The following is a 20675-nucleotide window of genomic DNA, read 5'->3' on the forward strand; positions in this document are numbered from 1 at the left end:
ACACATACACAGAAAAAACATCCATGGACTGTCCTGTATATTCCACCTAACCCTAAAGGATGGTGCAGATCTTCCATATATTGATTTGAAAGGTCTACTGAGAGAAAGTTTAAAGTTTTGAAGGAAAGTCACCGTGGTGACTGTCATGGTGTCAGAAACCTTATCAACCCTTCTTTGAGACAGGGGATGGACTAAATGTCCTCTTGGTGCTCTTTTCTACACTGATTTTTTTTCATGAATCTATGATTATTCAGATGCTATAGGAGCTAGACAGCTCAGTTTTAATTAGTCTGAAATAGGAAAATGTCTTTCATTCTGCTTGGAAATGTAACACACATAATGTTTCATCTGGTGGAACCAGAAAAAGACCTGTAAAAGCTGTGGTCATGTAAAGGCCACAGCTCTTCAACAAGCCCTAACCATAGCCTAGGAACTGAACAGCCATACCTACTTCTGGCCATGAGTAGCACAGACAGAAGCATGATTTGTCTCAGCAAAAACACCTCCACATTATTCACTGAACAAAGGTTATGGGTCTGGTGGACATTTCTCTGGAGCTTCTTTCTGCACTTTAGGATATTCTTAGCAACTGACCTTAGCAACTGATCTGAGCTTCCTCCTTTTCAGCAGGACCCAAGCAATAAATCAGACTAGTGTGCCGGAAAAAGAAAATTTAAGTATATAGGCAGGGATAGTGGTGAAGCAAACTACAAAGTGCTCCATTAAACATATCACCTCAATGTCTGCCCTCAGAAATTCACGTCTCCAGGGTGATCTTCTCTTTTGAGAAGTGATCCTTTTTATAAGGCAGGAAGCATTAGGTTGCTCATATCTCAGTCAAAGACTTTCCTAAGCAGTGCCAACAGTTATTCAGCAGTACTCATTATGCAGGTGAGCTACATCACAGTGCTGCTACTCTGCAACACTCTGCAGATCTCTATGCACCATGTGCACAATGTCTGAAATATAAGCAAATTTATGCTGCACTCATCCTTTTTGTGGTTATTAGTGTCACTTAGTATCATCTTCCTCCAGCAAATTGACTCACCAAGCAAAATGCACAAGTGCACTTTAAAGCAGATCACATTATCATGCCTACTTCTTCTGAAGAGCCAAGTGTCATTACTACTTTTCACAAGGAATAACTGCCTAAACTGTTTCACATTCTGCAGTGCATCAACAGTGCTCTTCCTCCACTCAGTTTGCAGTTCAGAAGAGTGATGGAACAGTAATGCATGTCTATCTCATTGTTCTACATGGAGAGATACAATCTAGTGCTCACTTTATGCCTCTCTGAAAGTTAGGGTATTTGTTGCTGGAGTCTTTTAATCAAGATAAGCAGTTGTATATCACCTCTAAGGTCCTGATCATATTTCAGGTGTCAACAAGGTATTTGCATTAAAATTACTTTGTTTACTCAAAAAGCATGTAAGAGGTTTCTCTCCCAACTCTACTGATTAGATGATGAATCCCACCTGCACAGTTAATTCCACAGTCGGGTGCAGACAAAAAAGGCTAACGATGGCCAAGTGCTGATAGGATTTTACTTCCAAAATATTTTCACATTATTAATTTCCACTCTTTAATCCTCTGTGTGTATTTTCTAGAAGGTAGATGGAGTATCAAAGAAATACAAGGGTGCAGACTGTTTAATGGTAAGATTATGACTAAAACCATGAACTTGGAACCAGAAACCAGGAAATTAAATATAAGAAAGAAGCATTTTGGCTAAGAAACAGAGTGAAAAGAGGTGCTAAGGGCCAGAATTGAGAACAACCAGCAATTTACTAAGCTGAAGAGCAAAGCCAGAGCCCAGTAAACTCCATATTATATGTTTAGAACTGAGAAGCTGCCGGTGCTTGAGCTAGACAAACTATGGCCACTCAACGTCCAGAGATGAGGGCTAAACTAGAAAATAACCAAAGGAATAAAGTTGTAGACAGGGATTACATTATGCAACCACACATTGAGAGAGCTTCTTATGCTTGATTGCTGCAGCTGTGTCTACCCAGAATTTTGTGTGGGTCACCAGCCCTCTGGGACACTGCCCGTGGTAGTCTGGTGGCTTTTTGCACTTTGCCCAGGAGTGTTTGTCAAGAGGCTGTCAGGAAAACCACCAAAGGAGACACTTGAGCTCAGATCTCAGCATCTTTTGATGGAACTGGCTGAACTTGGTGCTTTTAAAAAAACATCCCTTGTTCTCTGCAAAGTGGTAGCTTCCCATATAGTCTGTTATGTTTACAGCTATGGGTGTTTGGTGTTTCGTGACCTCTTCTCACTCATTTCCACTTCACTTAATGTCATGGCAAAAGAAGGGTAAGGATTCTTTCTTTTTTGCAATTGTAGCTAAAATGCTACCAGAGCAGAGGATAGGTGTTGGCCAAGGTCTTTATTATGCAGCTGTATGCAGATCACTGTGAATTGCATCGTCCATCTAGTTCAGTGATGCAGCACCAAGGTCACTGGGCAGCTCTAAGCTAATGATGCGACCATAACTCTTAATAAATGTGCTGGGTAATCAAAGCAAACGTACTGTCATTGTTGCAGATGTTATTCTTCCAAAAGCACTTGGCAAACAACTAAAACACAGCCCTTGTGTTTGCTTTGACCTCTCTGGAAAGAATGCACTACCAGGAACATTGAGGAGATGAGATTGTTTAAGAAGACAAGTCATGATCCACAGCTACAGAATTGGTACTGCTCATAGCACTCTTGCAGTTTGCTTATAATAAACAGGCAAGAGACTAACTGTTCCTGAATCACTGAAATTTTGACAGAGAGTAGATTTTGGAAAGAAACATATCCATGAGTGATAATAATACAGGTAGAGATCAATTTCCTATTACAATGATCTAGGCAAGTTGACATTAATTATGCAGTTGATTTTTGTAGCCATCATGCTGCAGTAATGGGTTACTGATCCAGTAGCCTTTTGTTATCTTTCAGGAAATACATTAACCAGTAAATGCATCGTGTCACCATGAGAGTTGTCATTATGTGCAGTGATTCCCCACAGGGCTTATCAAATGCTGCAATTGCTGCTTCCTTGGAAGGATATACATCACCTCCCAGCCTGAGTTCAACAGATGGTTGGTATTATTCCCTGAAAAGTGGCAATCTACTGTTCAGAACTTATTGCAGATCCAGTGTCTTGCACCCTATCATATATTTGCATATCTCTATTTTTGCATATGTATATGGGTATCATAAATTCTTATGTACATCATGTGTTCTTATCTGCCAGGCATGAAGAACCCACAATGGTCTGACCACTAAATATGCTCTTGACAATAAGGCAGAAAAAAGAAATTTAAAAAAGGCACAATTTCTTGAATTCTTGCTTCATTTATACCTATTATTGATAGGAATAAAAGATGAGTAATTCAGCCTTACTGTAAAATTCACTTAATATCATTCAGTGAACAGAAAATGCCAATATGTGAAGATGGCTGTTTAGCAAGGCACTGAAATAAAGTGGTGGCAAGTGAGGTCTAAGTCAAGACACAGAACTGTCTTTTCTCATTCTCAAACAACATAAACAACACAGTCATGAAATGAGGTCACTGTTTTGTATATAAGCCCTCTGTGGCTTCTAAGCCAAAAAAACTAGGAAAATATTACCCTTTGCTAATGGAGCCTTTTCACCAAGAAGCACAGCATGTGCCCAGTTCAATGTGTCAGCATCTCTCTGCCCTCAATTCAGCTTGCCAACAGTTAAACCGTTCAAGGTCATATTACAACCTATTAGAGATGACATGTGACTAGATGATTTTTGATCAAAGAGTGGAACTTCGGTACTACAGAAGTGGCCAGGGAGAGGAGGGCTCCAGATGCAACCTGACATTTTGTCAGCAGCTGCTAGTCAGATATAAAACCATTTTATTGCCCTTGCACAGTCAATACATGCTAACACATGCTACAGTTTATTCTCACTCAGAATATGTTTACTTTTCCCCCCTGCCTTTAGTTGCAATAGAACAACAAAATGTTTGTATTACATCAGAATGCTGCATGCTTTCTTCTGGGGGTGACCTTGAGTATGCCTGGCACACAAAAGTGCAGTAGAAGGAAGGCAGGCAAACACTTTTTTCTCCTACACCTCTGCCATACTGCCTGTCTCCAGCACTTGTATCACCCTTTGAATTAAATAATTTACATAGACTACTTAAATGCCCATTTTTGTGTGTGAATGCACATTCAGAATATTTCATGTGGATGCTATGAAGAACAGAAAACCAAAGACAGATTAGAAAATTTCACTCTCCAAAACCATAATTAGTTTCCCCTTTATATTCTGAAGCTTATTTGTTAAGTCTCATAATATTTTTTAACTCTTTGGGGTGGGAAGCCTGAATTAAAAATCCATATGTGACCCATTGCTATTTTATAATTCCCTCTTTTGCAAGTTGAAAGCAATAGTTTGCCAACCTTATATTTAAACTTCCATGGAAAGATATGAGGGAGTTAAATATGAGGGTCCAAGCAAGAGAAAATACAAGAAAGCTAAATAATGTTGGGAAAGCCTGTCCAGAGAGTCAAAACAAGAGCTTATTACCAAATATACATGCTTTAAACTGATATTAGATCAAAATTACACATATTTTTGATGAACTACCAGTTTGTGATAGTGACAACAATATTTTTAGATTTAGGTAGTACACATAAGAATAGCATGGTCAAAAGCACCACCATGGCTAGAGCTGACCTTCAGAAAGGAGAGCTGGGTAATAATGGGGAATCTTGTTTCAAAGTAGAAGGACATCTAAGACAGCTAAACCCTCTCAGTCAGCATAGAAACTCCTGAAGGACACCACATTGGGAGCACAGCACCAGCATGTACCACTTACTGGAAATCCCTTGGGAACAGGTAAAAGGAAATTGGCACAGAAAAGCAGTAAAGCAAGGAAAGTTACTGGAATTAACATCTTAGCATTCAAAATTATGAAGATGTGTCTCAGTGAAGAAAAGGAGGAAGTTACAAATTCTAAGAAAAAAACCATAAAACTATAATTAGACTATCATTTGCTTTGTAAACATTGTGGCAAAATTTTAAGGTGCTCATTTTCCCCATAATTTGACTTGTCTATGACATCAAAAAACAAATTGATGGCTCAATTCACTGCTTCCCCTGCCATTCATATCATGCAGATCAGTATGAGAAAGAACATAAAGTGCTGCAGAATAGAGCCATTTTATACTTGTTTTAGACAGCATGAATGACAATAGGAAGTGCAGGGCAAAAATGGATCTGAGTACTTCTAAACCATTCTTTCTGAACCCTACAACTAGTACAACCATATGAATCTGTCCCCATTCAGACATGAGAATGATATTAATGCATGGTAAATCAAAGCACTTGATTTTTATATCCATACCCTGCAGTCACTTGACATGTTTATCTGTGCCTTATTACTGTCAGATTTACTCTCTGATACAGCAGGGCCAAATTTGTCATGTTTACAATTGTTGATCTTCCAAATTCACACAATTCCCACTTGCATACAAGCAGATCCTGCCTAGTTATAGCCACAATGTGCTGCAGGGTCATGCCTCCAGTTTGGCCTCTCTTTTCCCTCTGTTCTTGCTGTTTTCATTGCCTTGAAGTAAAGAAATGGATAAATGCAGAATTTTTTCCATAAATGAGTTGTGATTTGTTAAGGAATTAGATAAATATACATTAACTTTTGTTTGCTTCTCGTGACCTCTGGTCTGACCTAGTTCCTCTGGAATTAGTAAAATGAATTCCAGAATGGCTTGCATAAGAGTTCTTAAAAAAACCCCAAACAAATATGACAGCAATGGTAAATATTTTTACCAAAGGCTCTTGCAATTCAGAAAGAGAGCCACTAGCTCAAGGACAAACTGATCATCTAATTTACCTCTGACCTGAAAAGGATTAGGAATACAATTATTTTGTGAATTTTTGAGAAGCTTTGCCATATTAAACTTCTGCCTAAGTACTTGCAGCATCAGGCCCTTCTGTCCCAGAATCACTGGCCCTCTGTCTAGGAAGAAAGTATTTTGTAAACAATTCACCAAAGAGTTTAAAACAATCGAGGATAATCAAGATCATAAGAAGAAGAACACCATAAGACACTGAAGAAATAATCTGCTGCCATTTATTTCCCTCACATCTCCATTTATTTAATCTATCTACTTTTCCTAGTTCTTTTTACACCTACCTTAATTTTCTCTTCTACTTCATACTTAGAATTTGTTCATGTTGTGACTGCACCCATCTCCAATTCCTCTTGATAGCCTGATATTTCTAATAATACATTTTAAAATATCATCTCGTGCATTCTGTGCTTCATTGCCATTGTGTAAATGCCTGGTTCCCTTAAAAACAACAAATCAATTTTTGAGGGGCAGATAAAATTATGGAGATTTGTATTTTGCCTGTTCAAATACAGTTCTTCCTTTCAGGAGACATTTTTAGGGGTTGCCTTTACTTTGTGGGGTGCTTTCCTGAAGTTACAGCAGGCAGTGGTTTACTGAATATTTTAAAATATAATGTTACTGTGCATTAAAAACAGTACAATGGTGTTTTTGACATCAGCACCTCTTAAATAAAAAGGAAAAAGAAAAACAAGGCAACATTCATAGATTCCCTCTGTTATATCAGTCTGTTCCTGGCCAGTTCCTCAACATCACAAAACAGGGTCACTCAGTCTTCTCTCACAAAAAAAAACCCCAAACCCAAACCTATAAATGTTGGATATTAATCAGTAATTATATAAGATGGCAATTTGGTTTTTCAAAAACAAATAAATATGTATTTTAGCTTGATTTACTATGTCCATTAAATATTTACATAATTGCATTCTAATTACTCTCTAGCATATGTATTATATTATATTATAAATACTTATAAATCAGAACAGGGTTTTTAAAAAAATTAAATTATAATTTATTTTCTTTTTTTCTTCCCTTTTACTACCTTCTCAAGAAAATAATTTCTTTTAACTGTAAGACTGTCAAAACACCATTATTTTAAGGCCATCGACCTGGTAGCTTGATTTTTTATTTCATTATCAGCCATCAGGAAAAAAACCCAGTAAGTCATAGAATCTAATTTTGTTAATGGAATTTAACACAACTCTAGGCAATCTGAAAATAAGTAAATAAACCCTTGCCCCATGAACAACCATAAACAGGCATAAGAAGACTACCAGAAAACACATCTCAGAAAATTGTCAGAAGTGCAAAAAGTCCATAAAGTAAAGCACATGGGTATGCAATCAGGAGCTGCTGTCCTTCCATGGCCAATGCAGATGTAAAAATTTTGGAGGCTGACAAACTGCACCATCCAATAATAAGCAGAGCAAACACAGTTCCTGGGATTCCCCTAGGAGGAAACAAAAAGCACAATAGAAACATGACAGAGTCTACTTATTATTAAATGTAGCATTAAATCTTACCAAACTCAAGTTCATGTCTAGCAGCATGTCATTGATAGGAAACAGCCAATGGAAATGAAAGTCAAGCATGAGAGCAAATTAAAATTGTAACCATAAACAGAAAATTAATATGTTCAGCACAGATAAAAGCTTCATCAGAAGTACTGCTAAAAGGACTGTACATTTACAAATAAATCTTCTGAACCTCCAGCAGATGCAGCTGCAAAAATTTAATATTAAATTTAGCCAAGATCTTTTTCAGCCAAAATCATCTTACAGAAATTGTTAGGTTCTGAAATGACACTACAGACCTACTCTTCCATCAGGAAGCCTGATGATCTGGAGTGGTTGCATTTTTGTAACACAGAGAGCAGATTTTAAGTGTGCCTTACACTCAGGAGAGGCTCTGAAAGACTCACACCAGCTGGATGGGCAGAAAGGTCTCCCAGGGAAAAGCTTGACTGGCCTTTTAAAAAAAGGGACACACTGAGCACAAAGGAGTGGGAAAAGAACCACCAAGGAAAAATATTTTGCTTATCTTAGCATCCTTCCCTGCACACTGAAAGGATTGTGACTTTCCACCCTATCTCTTGGTGACAGCTGAGCCCTTTTGAGGTTATACTGTGCTTCCTTTCAGGAGCAGGGACCCCTGGAGAACTGATGATTATGGGACTATGGTTAAAAGCCCGCTGAAATACTCCTGCAGATTACAAAGGGCTCACCATTAAACCCTGTGGGAACAAAATCTTGCCAATAAATAATGTTTCACATGTGCTTTATTTGCACTCTATTTGCAGCCTGCTTCTGTAAAATGCATGAGATCATGTGCATAATGCACTGCTGAAGTACATAATGAGATAGCTGCTTTACACACTTTTACTGTGTCAGTCTCAAGGCCTTTGAGAAAGAATAAACCTGTGACACTTCCTAAAGGCCTTCCTGGTGCCCCATTCTTCCAAAGCATCAGCTAACAGAAGCAGAAGGGAAAAACAGAATGTGTGTATATACTCAGGTAGGTCCTTTCATGAGAAATTATCTCCACTAATATAATTATTGCAATAAAACCATGATGAATAAAACTGTTCTTATGCAATTTACTTAGTTTACTTAATGCATTCACATCACATAAAATAGTTGATTTCTTAGCAATCCAGTCATCAGGCCAATAAGGTCCTTGGTGTTTCCAGCTCTTGAGCCTTTGAGAGAGGAAGGCAAGAATTGATTTTACAGTGACTCAGCACCTCATTGCAACTTCAACAAGTTAAAAATAAAACATTAAAGACCATGTGATTCAACCTCCTCAGTTTAAGTGTTTTACAAACCTATGTAGTGGCATTTAGGGAAATTCCACTGGGCTTTGCATAGCAAGTTCCTGACCTCTCCTCCAGGAAGAGATGCTTAGTTGCTCACCTTAACAGTAAGCCAGAAATTCTGAGCTGGTATGGATGGCTCTTTGAGCAGGTACCCATGCTGGCAGAGGGATGGGGTGCAATAGGAACATACTGTGCAATGGCAAATTTCAGCTAACACAATGACTTTTCAGGGGCCATCACAACGGGGCACAATTTAGAGCTGTGGCTGCTCTGCCTTGCACTGAAGTCCAATGGCCTCTCATGGATTGTTCCAGGACTGGCAGAGAGCAGGATGGAAAGGGGGCATAAAAATCATTAGAATCAAGAGGTACCACTGTGCACTTATAAATTAATCCAGCAATGTGTCACTACTATACAAAGAATGGTTTGGCAGAGAGCTTTGTGTTTGGTATGTCCATGAGGGTCAAATCCTCTAGTGTGGGAGAAGAGCAAAAAGCACATGGCATGCTTACAGTGGCCAAGAGGACTGGAGCTGTATTTTTGTGAGATGGAGATGGAGGGACATGTGAGTGGGCCCCTTCCACTTCTCTTTCTCTCACATCCTGCAGTTGCTGTCACCAAATGGGTCCTTTGCATCAGATGGGTCTAAGAATTTCTTTCTTCACGCTTGCATTCATTTCCTTCACTGTTTAGTTAAGGAAGAAGCTTTACCACCCTTTTTGGGGACTTGATATTAAAGAATTGTTGTTGCTTTCTGCAGGAAAAAAGTCTATTGATGTTTTTCCCAGAAAGATGGCCTAATAAACTTGGGCTCACACATGATAACAGCACACACATGATAATAGCATAGATGGGCACAAACAATTCTAGTTCCATGCAAATTTGAATAAGAGAACTATTTTTGTCCTTGGTACTATTCAGTACCTCAAATGTTCCATATTTTTATTTATGTAGTTACAGGGAAATAGCTAATAATGAAAATAGAAAATTATTAGATTACTATGTATCTTTGCCATAGATAAGTGCTTTATCTTATGTATATCTTATGTGAAAAAAATTCAAATTATTTCTTTGAACATTGAAACAGAAGTAGTTTTTTTATACATATTATTAAACTCATGAATGTGCTGCTCTTTCTTTTACCATTTCAAATAATTTTTAAAATTAAAAAGTAATGAAATGTGTGTTGGATTTAAAAGCTGCCACTTAATTTTAATAGTATGTTTGCAATAATTGACCTTGGTACTTGCTGTGTTCAAGCAGTTTCATATACTAAATGAGAAAGGACTGCTGAACCCTGCCAATAGGTACTTAATGTTACCACTTCATTTTAGAAATATCAGTTAAATTTTGTAAAGGCTGTCACATTTTAGTATTTATAGATTTTCAAAAGATGTGCTTTGTGTAAATTCACAGCATTTTACAAACCTGTGGTGTGTGCTTGGGGATTCCATGCACAGAAAACAGTACCCTGCACAGTTGTAACAGCTGGTTTGGAATTCACCCCATCTGTCTTACAATTATATATCTGCACATTTTATTAGGCTGGATTATTAAACAGGTTAATCAAGAAAATATGGGAAGTGTAAGAGAACAGAGAATAAACAGCTTCTTCAGTGTCATTATCATCCATCTTATCAAGGACAGCTCAGAAACACTTTAATACATGAAACATGGTCAGGTTAAGCCATCAATGCTCCACAGAAACATGTAACAAGAATTTTGCCAAAATTTCATTCCACCACATAATTTCCTTTTAAAAAATAATTTCTATCTAGATAGATAGATAGATGGATAGATAGATAGATAGATAGATAGATAGATAGATAGATAGATAGATAATGTAAGACTGTTGCTTTTCCAAAAAGACAAATGGGCATTTTCTCATTCATCCACTGCTAGGTTTCATATGTTAGAGATTGGAGAGTTAAAAATATGAGAGAACAAAAAAGAGATTAAGGAGGGCAAGCATCATTAATAACATGTTAACAACAGGTAAAGGCACTGCTCAAGGCCTTCAGGCAATATCTGGAACTTGCTTGTACTTTGCTGCGTGTGAACAAGGAGATAAACACTGTTCTCAAAAAGCTTACTGAATGAGGAGGAATGAGAGGCTTGCCAAAAAGTTCCTATTCAAAGAATATGACTGAACAACCCCCAACATGTGCACAGATACATGCACTGCTACACATTTGGTTTTTCAAAGTAGTCAGTTCTTTTCAGGCTTGCAGTTGTACCAAAACTATACCTCAGAATACACAAGCCTGCTATATCTTAAATGCTTGTCCTAATTCTCCACATCATTAAGGGTTACTTGGCTATTTCACTCTGTTCCACAGAAGTCAGTAGGAAAGGAAACATAAAGATGGGAGGCCTGATGCTATGAACACAAAAACCCCCAAAAAACAAGACAACCAGCTAATATAAATACAAAATTCAGCAGTTGCTTTTAAAACTGATAATTGAGTTTGGCCATGTCGGCTCTGCAAAACAAAAATCACAACTGAGGCTGCTGCAAAAATCAACAGCACTCTCCTTCCAAGTGGAAAACAGTGGAAATAAAGACTTATATCAGAAGTTATATACACAAGCCCTTTCAAATACAGTCTAGTTGTGTCTGTTTCCACCCATACATACAAAAAAAAAAATGGCGCTACAGTTTCAGAAGCCAATATTTACTACGCGACCATTTAAAAAATGTTTGGCACAACACCAGCCATCTGACTTACTGTCCTTCCTAGGATTCCTGTTGCCACAGGCTGGTACTTACTGCAGAGAGAAGAGGGCAGCAGCAGAGGACAGGATGACCATGGGCAGCAGGCAGTAGCCCAGGACACTCGTGACGCAGCCGTGCGAGACTCCCGAGGCGCTCATCAGGTTCAGCAGGGCGTGCATGGCAAGGCACCCCATGGCACTCATCCCATACACGTAGCCAAAATGAACCTTCCCTGCCTGGAATAAATGTGAGGAAGCATGAGGTGACAGAAGTGAGCAGTGATCACAGAATGCTAGCAGAAATCAGATTTAGGCTTGGGTTTGTTACTTCTTGTTGACGCTCTCTGCTTCACCTACATCAGTTCAGTTGTGAAGCACTGATGACACTTTTGAGTGATTTTTGCATAAAAGTAATTCCAAGGTTCAATTGAAAAAATGTGCTTATTTCTAACTTAAAATTAAAAGACTGATTCTCAGTCTTACTGTCATTGGGCTCTGAATACAATTGGAATTGGTTGGGAGACTTGGGAAAGTTTAAATGGCAACAAACTAAGAAGAAATGATGGAAAGCACATTTTAGTAATTAAAAACCAGTTTAGGCTGAGTAAACATCTCTACAATAAGTGTAAAGGGGGCTGTGAAAGTGTCCTAAGTAATATGATGACCTAGGTTACCTGATATGCTTCACATTTTATTACAAAACTTCAGCTTTAAGCAGATCTACAAAAAATTAGGAAATTTTTGCTTAAACTATGGTGGTTTTCAAGGAAAATGTGACTGCCCTTTCCCTTAACTACCATGAGAAAGATACATCTCTGTGCTTAGACCAATACAACATTTTAACATAAAGCTCAGTAGTAACTGTCAGCTTGTGTTCTTTTTTTGTTCTAACGAATGAAAAAAATACCAGATTTTTTTTTTTCCTACGGGTTTTATTCCTTTGTTTGAATTTATTGCCTATGAAAGGTACCAGCCTGGAAGCCTGGAGCTTGATGTTTTCTAATTTATACACAAAGCTAGTAAAACAGGCAACTGTGGCCACAGCACCACCAATTCCTTCATCTCCTGCCATCATTTTGAAGGATCACCTCCAGGCATAAGGGCATTGTTCACTCCCCAAAATAAACAGTCACAAAAGACTGTTAAATATGTTTTTGTCTCCCTTCAAGCTTCTAACAAATTAGATACTGAATGTTGGCTATGCAATACTGTCATTCTCACATCTGTACATCAGAAAAACATTCATAAATCAGAAATCTTGTTTTTATCTTGGAACTTTGTATCCTAATGATAGAATGTAGCTGTGAAGGAGAAAGTTCAGACCTGAAACTTAACCATTAACTCAGAACCATGGAGTAAACTTCCCAGATGAAGGGCCACTATGCATCACCTTCCTGATGTGTAATAAGATATATGTACATAAAAAAACCACAAGTGTGTTTGTACACACACACACACACACACAAAACATCTATATGTTGCACACACTATGCATTAAATATATATATCAATGTATATAAAATTGCATATAATAAACCACATAAGACTCAAAATTAATAGATGGTCTCAGTTTCATAATAATCTTGAGGCTTATGATTGGAATATGTTGTGATGGGTTAGGCAGAAACACTGTTGAAGTTTTTCTCATGTTTTGTGATACTTGCTAATTTATCTCCCATGATGGCTAAGGAGGGTTGAGAAGACCTCTGACTTTACTTATCCATACACTTTAGTGAAATATGGGGCAAATCAACTTTGAGGACCCTTCTCTGCCCTTTCTTCCTGCATCCAAACATGTGGAAATGGATCACTGGATGCCAGCAGTCTTTGAGCTGGACAGATGTAAAGCATCACTGTGGAGAAGGCTTCACCTAGTAATGGCACAATTTGCAAGTCCTGGTGCTGAAGGCTGGGGGCAGCTCACCAGCTCTTGGAGAACAGTACATGAACAGGAAAGGCTACCTGAGTTAATTAGACCTGACTTTACATCAGCAATGCTATCCTGCCTGCAGACTGACCTGGCTCACTGCTGAGCTCTCCTCTGGTCCCAGTCCTGAAGGTACAGCCGGGTTGCCTATATCCTTCCAGCTTCCTGACCTTTTCCCCATTACTGCCTTTCCATAAAGACTAATATATTCGTGAAATAACAGCCTAAGAAATCTTCCTATTTAGGTACAGACTTCTTTTGCTGGCGTTTACATACTAGTGGTATAAAATAATCAAGAAAAATTGCTTAAACAAATAAAATTAATGATAACTATAGATAGTGTGGGAGAGCAATACTAGCTCAGATGATTATCAACTAGAATTTTAGTCATTAGGGATATGTAGTAAGTTTAACATCCACAATAGTTTGGGGCAGAGTTTGCTACAAACCAACTAAGTAAAGTTTTGTCTCAAAACAGATGCATCAACTACAAGCTATATTTTACACTGTTTCAGTGGATTTTAGTGTTCTACACTATTTATTCATTAGCTTAGTTTAAGATTAAAACTTCCTGGGTCAGAGATGAAGGGAGCACTAGCACCAGCAGCTAACTGAGATCTCCAAATGGTGAAATGTTGGATTTGTGGTGAAAGGATATGAGAGAAGGAAAAAAAAAAAAAAAAAAAAAAAAAAAAAAAAGCAACTGTACATGTTGGTTCCGATTTTAGTCTTACTTAACATATGTAAATATATTGACTCACACACACGGGAATACTCCCAGTTCACAGTGATGTAAGCAAAACCAGAATCAGGCTTGATTAGTCTGACAGGCTTTGATGAATGGGAAGAGCTAAATTTGTCCTGCAGAAGGAGCAAGGTTAGGAGAAAGTCAGACTTGGTGTTCTTGTTTGCATCTGCCTGGAGTGGGTTCTATTACCTCTAGCTGAAGTGGGTGGGGAAGTCTGATTTCATACAAATGACAGTGAAAATGCAAAGCAGGTGAAACTTGGACTTGTGCTAAATTTTGTGCAACCATTGCTTCTCTATCTATAATGGAGCTGCCCTGTTTTACAGTAACATGAGGAAGAACAAGTCCTGCTGCCAACCTCTTTTTCTCTGAAAGAACTGCTACCCTTTGAAGAATATCTTTGCATAATTTTCCATAGTTAAAAAGCTGAAACTAAAGTAAATGTATACATTATTTTTAGAAACAAGCTCTCAACCAAATTATGTTCCTGGTGCTATCAGAAGATACTTATTTAAGTGCAGAAGGATATCATAGTTTACACAGCTGAAGAGACAGGTTAGTATTCAAATATATCTGAGATAAAATGGTAGCCTGAATTTCTAAGATAAACCCATTGATTTACTGCAGTGAAGTTATGGAACAAAAACACTGGATTGTGTCAGAGGTGTTCTACTGCCCTAAGACTGGAGTGTTGAAAATACTTGGTTTTCTAATGACACCTAAAATGTGTAATATCCCAGAAAATGTATGATAATTAAAGTAATTTATTTCAATAATAACAGTTTAATATTCATTATAACTGCTGGCTATTCAAGGAGAAAAATCAACAGGAAACTTTTTTCCCATTCTTTCTTTTAGCTTTCCTTTCATTTTCTTGATTATAATTAATTCAACTTTCTCCTTTTACTACCCTCATACATTTTTGTCTCCAGGTGGAAAATAGCCTATCTTTTCTAGCTTCCACCTTCTTTTCCTTTTATTCCCTTCCCTCCTGCCCCTTCCACCCTTTTAAAAGACTTTTATTTTTATAGGAACATAAATAATAATACTACTTGCCATTTATATTGCAGTTTGCACATTCAAGGTACTGCACTGACATTACAAATTGAGTAAGAACTTTCAAGAATCTTCTGATTCAGCACTATTTATCACAGAGGAAATGGAGAATTAGAGCCCCTTTCCTCTCACCTCAGTTGCAGGGCAGTAAAGCCCTTCCCAGAATGGTCCCACCTTATCCCTGCCTAATAAATTGCTGCCAGCAATCAGAGCTGTACTTCAGCACCACTGGAGAACTCCTGCTGCAGTGATATATAGATGAATCTGGAGTTCTGCACAATCCTGTTAAACTTTCTTCCTATAGGAAAGCTATATTCATAAAGAAGAAGGACGTCAAATACAAGCTGCTGTATTTTGCTAAGCAGACAATATAGAACAAAGAATATAAAATAGGAAAGTACTAGCAAAATTTACAGGAAGATATTGCAAATTTAAGGGGGTGGGGCGAAAAAGACTGTTTCTGGTTTTTTCCCTCCAGTTATACTAGTTATATTAAAAGATATTTTTTAGTCTATGTGTCTCTGCAATCTAAAATAACACCGAAAGAAGATAATTTCAAAAGTAGCATAAGTGTTAGAAAAACTGGGCTGGCCTGCTATCTCTTTTTTATTCCCTCCTTAAAACCTGTTCAGAGCTTCTCCAGATTATATATGGCACAGAGCTGTCCTTTTATTCATATTAAATCCCACCCAAAAATGATGTGGTCTCTTCTTTCCACTGGAAGTAATACATCACTTTACCAGTGTCACCTTTACATTGCATTTAAATTTTATGCAGGTGCTTTCAAAGTAGGAAGAATTTTTAATACCTAATCCCAGAACAACCAGCAGCAAACGACTCATTTTATTTCAGTACTACATCTTCTGCACCTTCACACTCATTATCACCTAGGTGTGAGCTGGCTGGAAAAGAAATCCCTGAAGGTTTCTGTCACGTCCTACCATGAGTAATGTTGCTCCAAGGGCCAAACAGAAAACCATAGGTCCAGTGAGGTCTGTCTCATTCATAATGCTGCCATCTGCAGGCTTCATTGGATTTAGAACTGTCAATGTTTTCTGCCATATATGCTCAAAATTGATCCCGAGTTCTGCAACAAGAAATTTCTGGATTTTGTTAATTGCTCACAAGAAAAAAACACTTTTACAAAAACCTGTTAGATATCAAAAAGCTACAAACAAATGCATCAGTGAAGATAATATTGTAGGATGCATATTTTGTAGTAGGAACATAATGTCTTTGCTATATACTCAGTATATTTGGGAGTCAGCTTTCATTCTAAATTGAAATATTAATTTATAAAATAAAACTTTAGGCAGCGAAGCAAAAAATGGCTTCAGCATTTTTAAGTTAATGTTTGTTTTTCCTATATTTAAAACACACATATCTAATGTCACACTAACTTAGATGGTGAAAAACACATTAATTAACAATAACTGCAGAATTTAAGATACTCTACAACACTGAGGACAGAGATATATACTTTAATTCTGGAAAATCTGACAAGAAATGTGTCTTAATCCTGAACTGTCAAAAGCAGTTTAAAATGACATTTGTCCCTTCAAGAGAAGTTTATACTACTTTATACAATGCTTTATAAGCTTGGGGGTTTGTTGTTTGGGGTTTTTTTGTTGTTGTTGTTTTTGTTTGGGTGGGGTTTTTTTGGGGGGGCGGGGACGCTTGCATTTAAAAAATAATTAGTGAGACCCATAGAAACAGAACAAAATCTGTCCTATTAAAGGTGATGGGAATCCTGCCATTAACTGCTGGGGCAAAGCTTTATCTTATAACTTCTGGAGAAACACTTCAGCTTGCATGAGTAATCATGTTCCCTGAGATTCTCCAGTAAGGGAAAAGTTAAATTCAGATTTGCTGCCAGAGTGACTGAGAATGACAATGTGTTAGATCTGTTTGGAAAGGCAAGTCTTTATCTTGTTCCACCTCTCCATCACCTTGAGCTCAGCCAAAACATTGTATATATAAAGCTATTCTGCATTAAAATGTGTATTTTTGGTCTGATTTATGTGGTGCACAGATAGGAATATCTCTGAAGCCTTGTGGATCACAAGGAGCTGTATTACATCCTTTTCCCAGGGCGAACCACATGGGGAGTTAAATGGTTGGAGGTCTTAGAGGTAGAGATCTAGCAGTTATCTATATCAAACAGAATGATCTTGCTGGCTTTAAGGCAGCAGTAGTCCCCTTTGAGTAGTAAAAATTCCAGCTGCCTTCCAGTATGCTAAACTAGCAGGCTGAATATGCTCATTTTATATTATGTTGACATAATTGCAGACAAATTTTACTTTTTTTTTCCCCCTAATGTAGCACAAGTATTTTGCTAGCGACAAAATTAGCCACAAGGGTTAGAATGGCCAATCATCATAAAGAATGACATTGCTTGTATAGTTAAATGATCAACTAATTGAAACTGAAAGCAGCTTTCCCAATTTATTTCCCATTGAAACAAGTGACTTAGCATCTGCAAACTGCTAATTCTATTACTAGATATGTAAAAAAAAGGATGACTATCCATGTTTATTAATTATAGATTTTCCAACATGTATGCAGGATAAACACGAGTGGGAAACAATTTTGGAAACGTGATTGCAAAACTATTGTTCTGCTGTCATCTAGTGGTAGTACCTATATCTGCCCAATGCCATAAGCCAGGATGAGTCCATGGCGAATTCAAAGGACAGAATTGAGATTTGGGGGGCAGGAGCTTTGGCTGCAGCTCACATGGTGAGGCTTGCCAGCTCTGCTGCAGTTTCCCTAGTGAGTTCCACTAGGAACTGGAAAGTTAGAGGCACTCCCAGGAATCACACATCTGTGAGATTAGTTTTACCTTCTAGCAAAGGAGGCTCCTCGTCAAATCCATCGACATACCCAAGCTGAGAGGGAGTGCTGGGATTGTGAGCTGGCTGCAGAATCTGCCCCGTGTAGCTCTGAGAGGACAGAAGCATGTCTGATGGGACAAAAGCCCCAGCTGCAGGATGCTTTTCTCTCTGGCTCCTGGGACAAGAGGCAAAGCACAGCCAAACTCATAACTACCATGAGGAACATCTTAGAGCTACTCACCACGTTCCACCTGCACTTCACTTATTTTCAATTTGGGGAGCCTGAAGATTTTCTGGGTACAATGCTTGCTGTGGGGAATGAGTGCTGAGGTGCCTTTGCCCTCCATGACTGCAGTTCCCTCTGCAACCCACCAGAGCCCCACAGCCCACCAGAGCCCCACAGCCCACCAGAACCCCACAGCCCACCACACCCACTTCCAGATTCAGGCACTTGAGATTTTTTTGCCCAGCAGCCTGGTGACACTCCTCAGATATGTCCATACTGATAATGAAAGAACCACACATTTAGGATTTTTTTTCTTGAATCTCAGAAGGGTCCTAAAGAATTTCCTGTAATATGCACCCTAAATTTCACATTAGTAACATGAAGCTCAGTTACTCCTGTCAGGTGAGCAACCTGTAACATGCATACTAATAAAAGTAGCACAAAATCAAATCCTTTAAAACGAAAAATTCACGTATAGGCATTCTGCCTTTCTGAAAGTCTAGATGATGTGTTGAACCTCTTTCCTGCTCCTTCAAACCCCAAAGACAGCCCCAGAAGCACCATTTGTTGGAGAGGGAAGCTGGAACAGCACCCATACTTACTTTCTGCTCTCACAGAGGTTTTTGTCTGAGCCATAGCTGTTGCAACCTTCTTCCTGGTCCTCTATGGTATAATTAGACTGGTAAAAGTCGAACTGAAACTGCTCAAAATTTGACATTCTGGTTGGAAAAATGATTTGCAAATATCAATAAATAGCCTTTACAAGCCAGAGTCTGTTTTGAACTATCCTAAACTTAAACTGCAAACTGCAAAGCCACAAACTCAAGATAACCTTTACATTGCAGCTCATGATAATTTTGAAGAGACAAAAGAAAGATCATTTACTTTCTTTCACTGAGGAAAGGAGGAATTTATCTTTTGTTACTGTAAATTACAGTATCTTAATTTAGAAGTGATATACAAGACTCCCTTTCTTCTTACTACTACCAAAAATAATGCAATTTTGAAAGAAGATATACATCTATAAAGTATTGTTTTAAACAGTTCATTTTCCTACTTTCAATTAAAAATATTGTGACCATATCTCAAAGTCTAGAAATTAAGATTAAAATGCTATTTACAGCTATTTATGTTTTGCAATATTATATATTACTCACAAAATAATAGAAAAAAAACAGATTTGTTCACAAAATCTGTGATTTCTGTTCAAGGACACAGCTGGCACATCAGTGGTAGCAGAGAAACATTCTCACTGGCTAGCAATGTGTAAAGTAAAAGACAGGTGATTGAATTGGATTGATGACTGGATAATTCCTTGGTGAAAGAAAATATGTTAAAGCTTCTCTTTCCTTTCTGCTGCATGTGTTCCACCACTTGGATAGCATTCAGGTAGTTAAAGCCTTAAAATTCACAGAGAAGTTACATAACCTGACTGATAACCATAGCCATGTCCAATTTACTTAGATTTTCATGTGAGATATAAATCTTTCCCAACATTTCCCTTTTTTCTCACTTTTGTCCTAATTTCCAACTTTCCAAATGCCACTGGCAAAGTATGCTTTGGACCTTATTGTTATTCTTAGACTTATCTCAGTATGTATCAAGCACATTCTGCTTATGGGAAAGATCTTTGCAAATCTTTTTGTAAGATAAAAGTGATAAAGATTAGTATTTCATCAGGGATCTTGAAATGCTGCATATTAGAGTTTGTGATTTTTTCCCCACTATCAGACTAATCTTTGGGGACCTATTTCCTTGTCATACCTAGAGTTCAAAGTAGAAATCACTCCTGTATTATTTTCTTAACTGCTGATCAATTGTGCAGGTTTTCCAAATTTAGAGGAGAAATTTTTTACATTTTAAATATGAATTAATAGAAATTAATTGTACCAAGCTATTTATTGTAGCTTTATTTGGAATTGCACACCACTTAGGCACTCATTCAATAAAGATTTCATGCAGAGCATGTTTTAAGAAACTTTAGTTGGTAGCTCCACCTCAACAGTTCAGTTCCAGTAAGCATTTTATGTCCTTTGCTGTCACTATACAGAATGAAATAATTGCTCGAGCAGATATGGTTAAATCTGTATAACAAAGTTCAAGAAAGAAAAATTTATTTTCCAAAAGAATTGGGAGTTAAGGTTACTTACTTTTTAAGACATTTGGTGAAAACTCCAGTCAGTTGAATTTATATGTTGGAGAAGACCTCTTGCTTCAACGGGGATGAGCTTAGTGCTATTTATAAGACTCTAAATTTGATATTTGAACAGATGCACATGAAGGAAAAAAACCTCTCAACCTGTCAATATCAGGGCTAGCATTTGACAAGAGCTAGCAACAATGGGCAGAGAAGGGTAGGAACCTTGGAGGAAAAATGAACAAAATTAACAAATATTGTTCTATATACTACAACTCAATAATCTAGATTCCTCCTACAGAAGGTATTTATGATGATC

The 20675-nt window shown here is 37.7% G+C and overlaps 1 protein-coding gene across 1 annotated transcript; it reads right to left on the minus strand.

The window, feature by feature from the left end:
• Positions 1 to 6089: 6089 nt before the first annotated feature.
• Positions 6090 to 20445, minus strand: YIPF7 (Yip1 domain family member 7). The gene is made up of 6 exons (XM_079307317.1): positions 20370 to 20445; positions 18822 to 18938; positions 18002 to 18168; positions 16101 to 16246; positions 11484 to 11665; positions 6090 to 7348 (listed from the first exon to the last, which is right to left on the minus strand). Exons 2-6 carry the CDS (start codon positions 18935 to 18937, stop codon positions 7186 to 7188), a joined length of 774 nt encoding a protein of 257 aa, XP_079163443.1. The 5' UTR covers position 18938; positions 20370 to 20445; the 3' UTR covers positions 6090 to 7185.
• Positions 20446 to 20675: the final 230 nt, after the last annotated feature.

Source organism: Erithacus rubecula (assembly GCF_903797595.1).
Source record: "Erithacus rubecula genome assembly, chromosome: 5".
NCBI classification, from domain to species: domain Eukaryota; kingdom Metazoa; phylum Chordata; class Aves; order Passeriformes; family Muscicapidae; genus Erithacus; species Erithacus rubecula.

Excerpts from the sequence above, each read along its gene's own strand:
- YIPF7 (XM_079307317.1), bottom strand. The coding sequence starts at position 18,937 with ATGTCAAATTTTGAGCAGTTTCAGTTCGACTTTTACCAGTCTAATTAT. Across the intron at positions 16,247-18,001 it reads GGAGCCTCCTTTGCTAGAAG|AACTCGGGATCAATTTTGAG; the intron begins GTAAAACTAATC and ends TTCTTGTTGCAG. Across the intron at positions 11,666-16,100 it reads TTGGAGCAACATTACTCATG|GCAGGGAAGGTTCATTTTGG; the intron begins GTAGGACGTGAC and ends CATTTATTCCAG.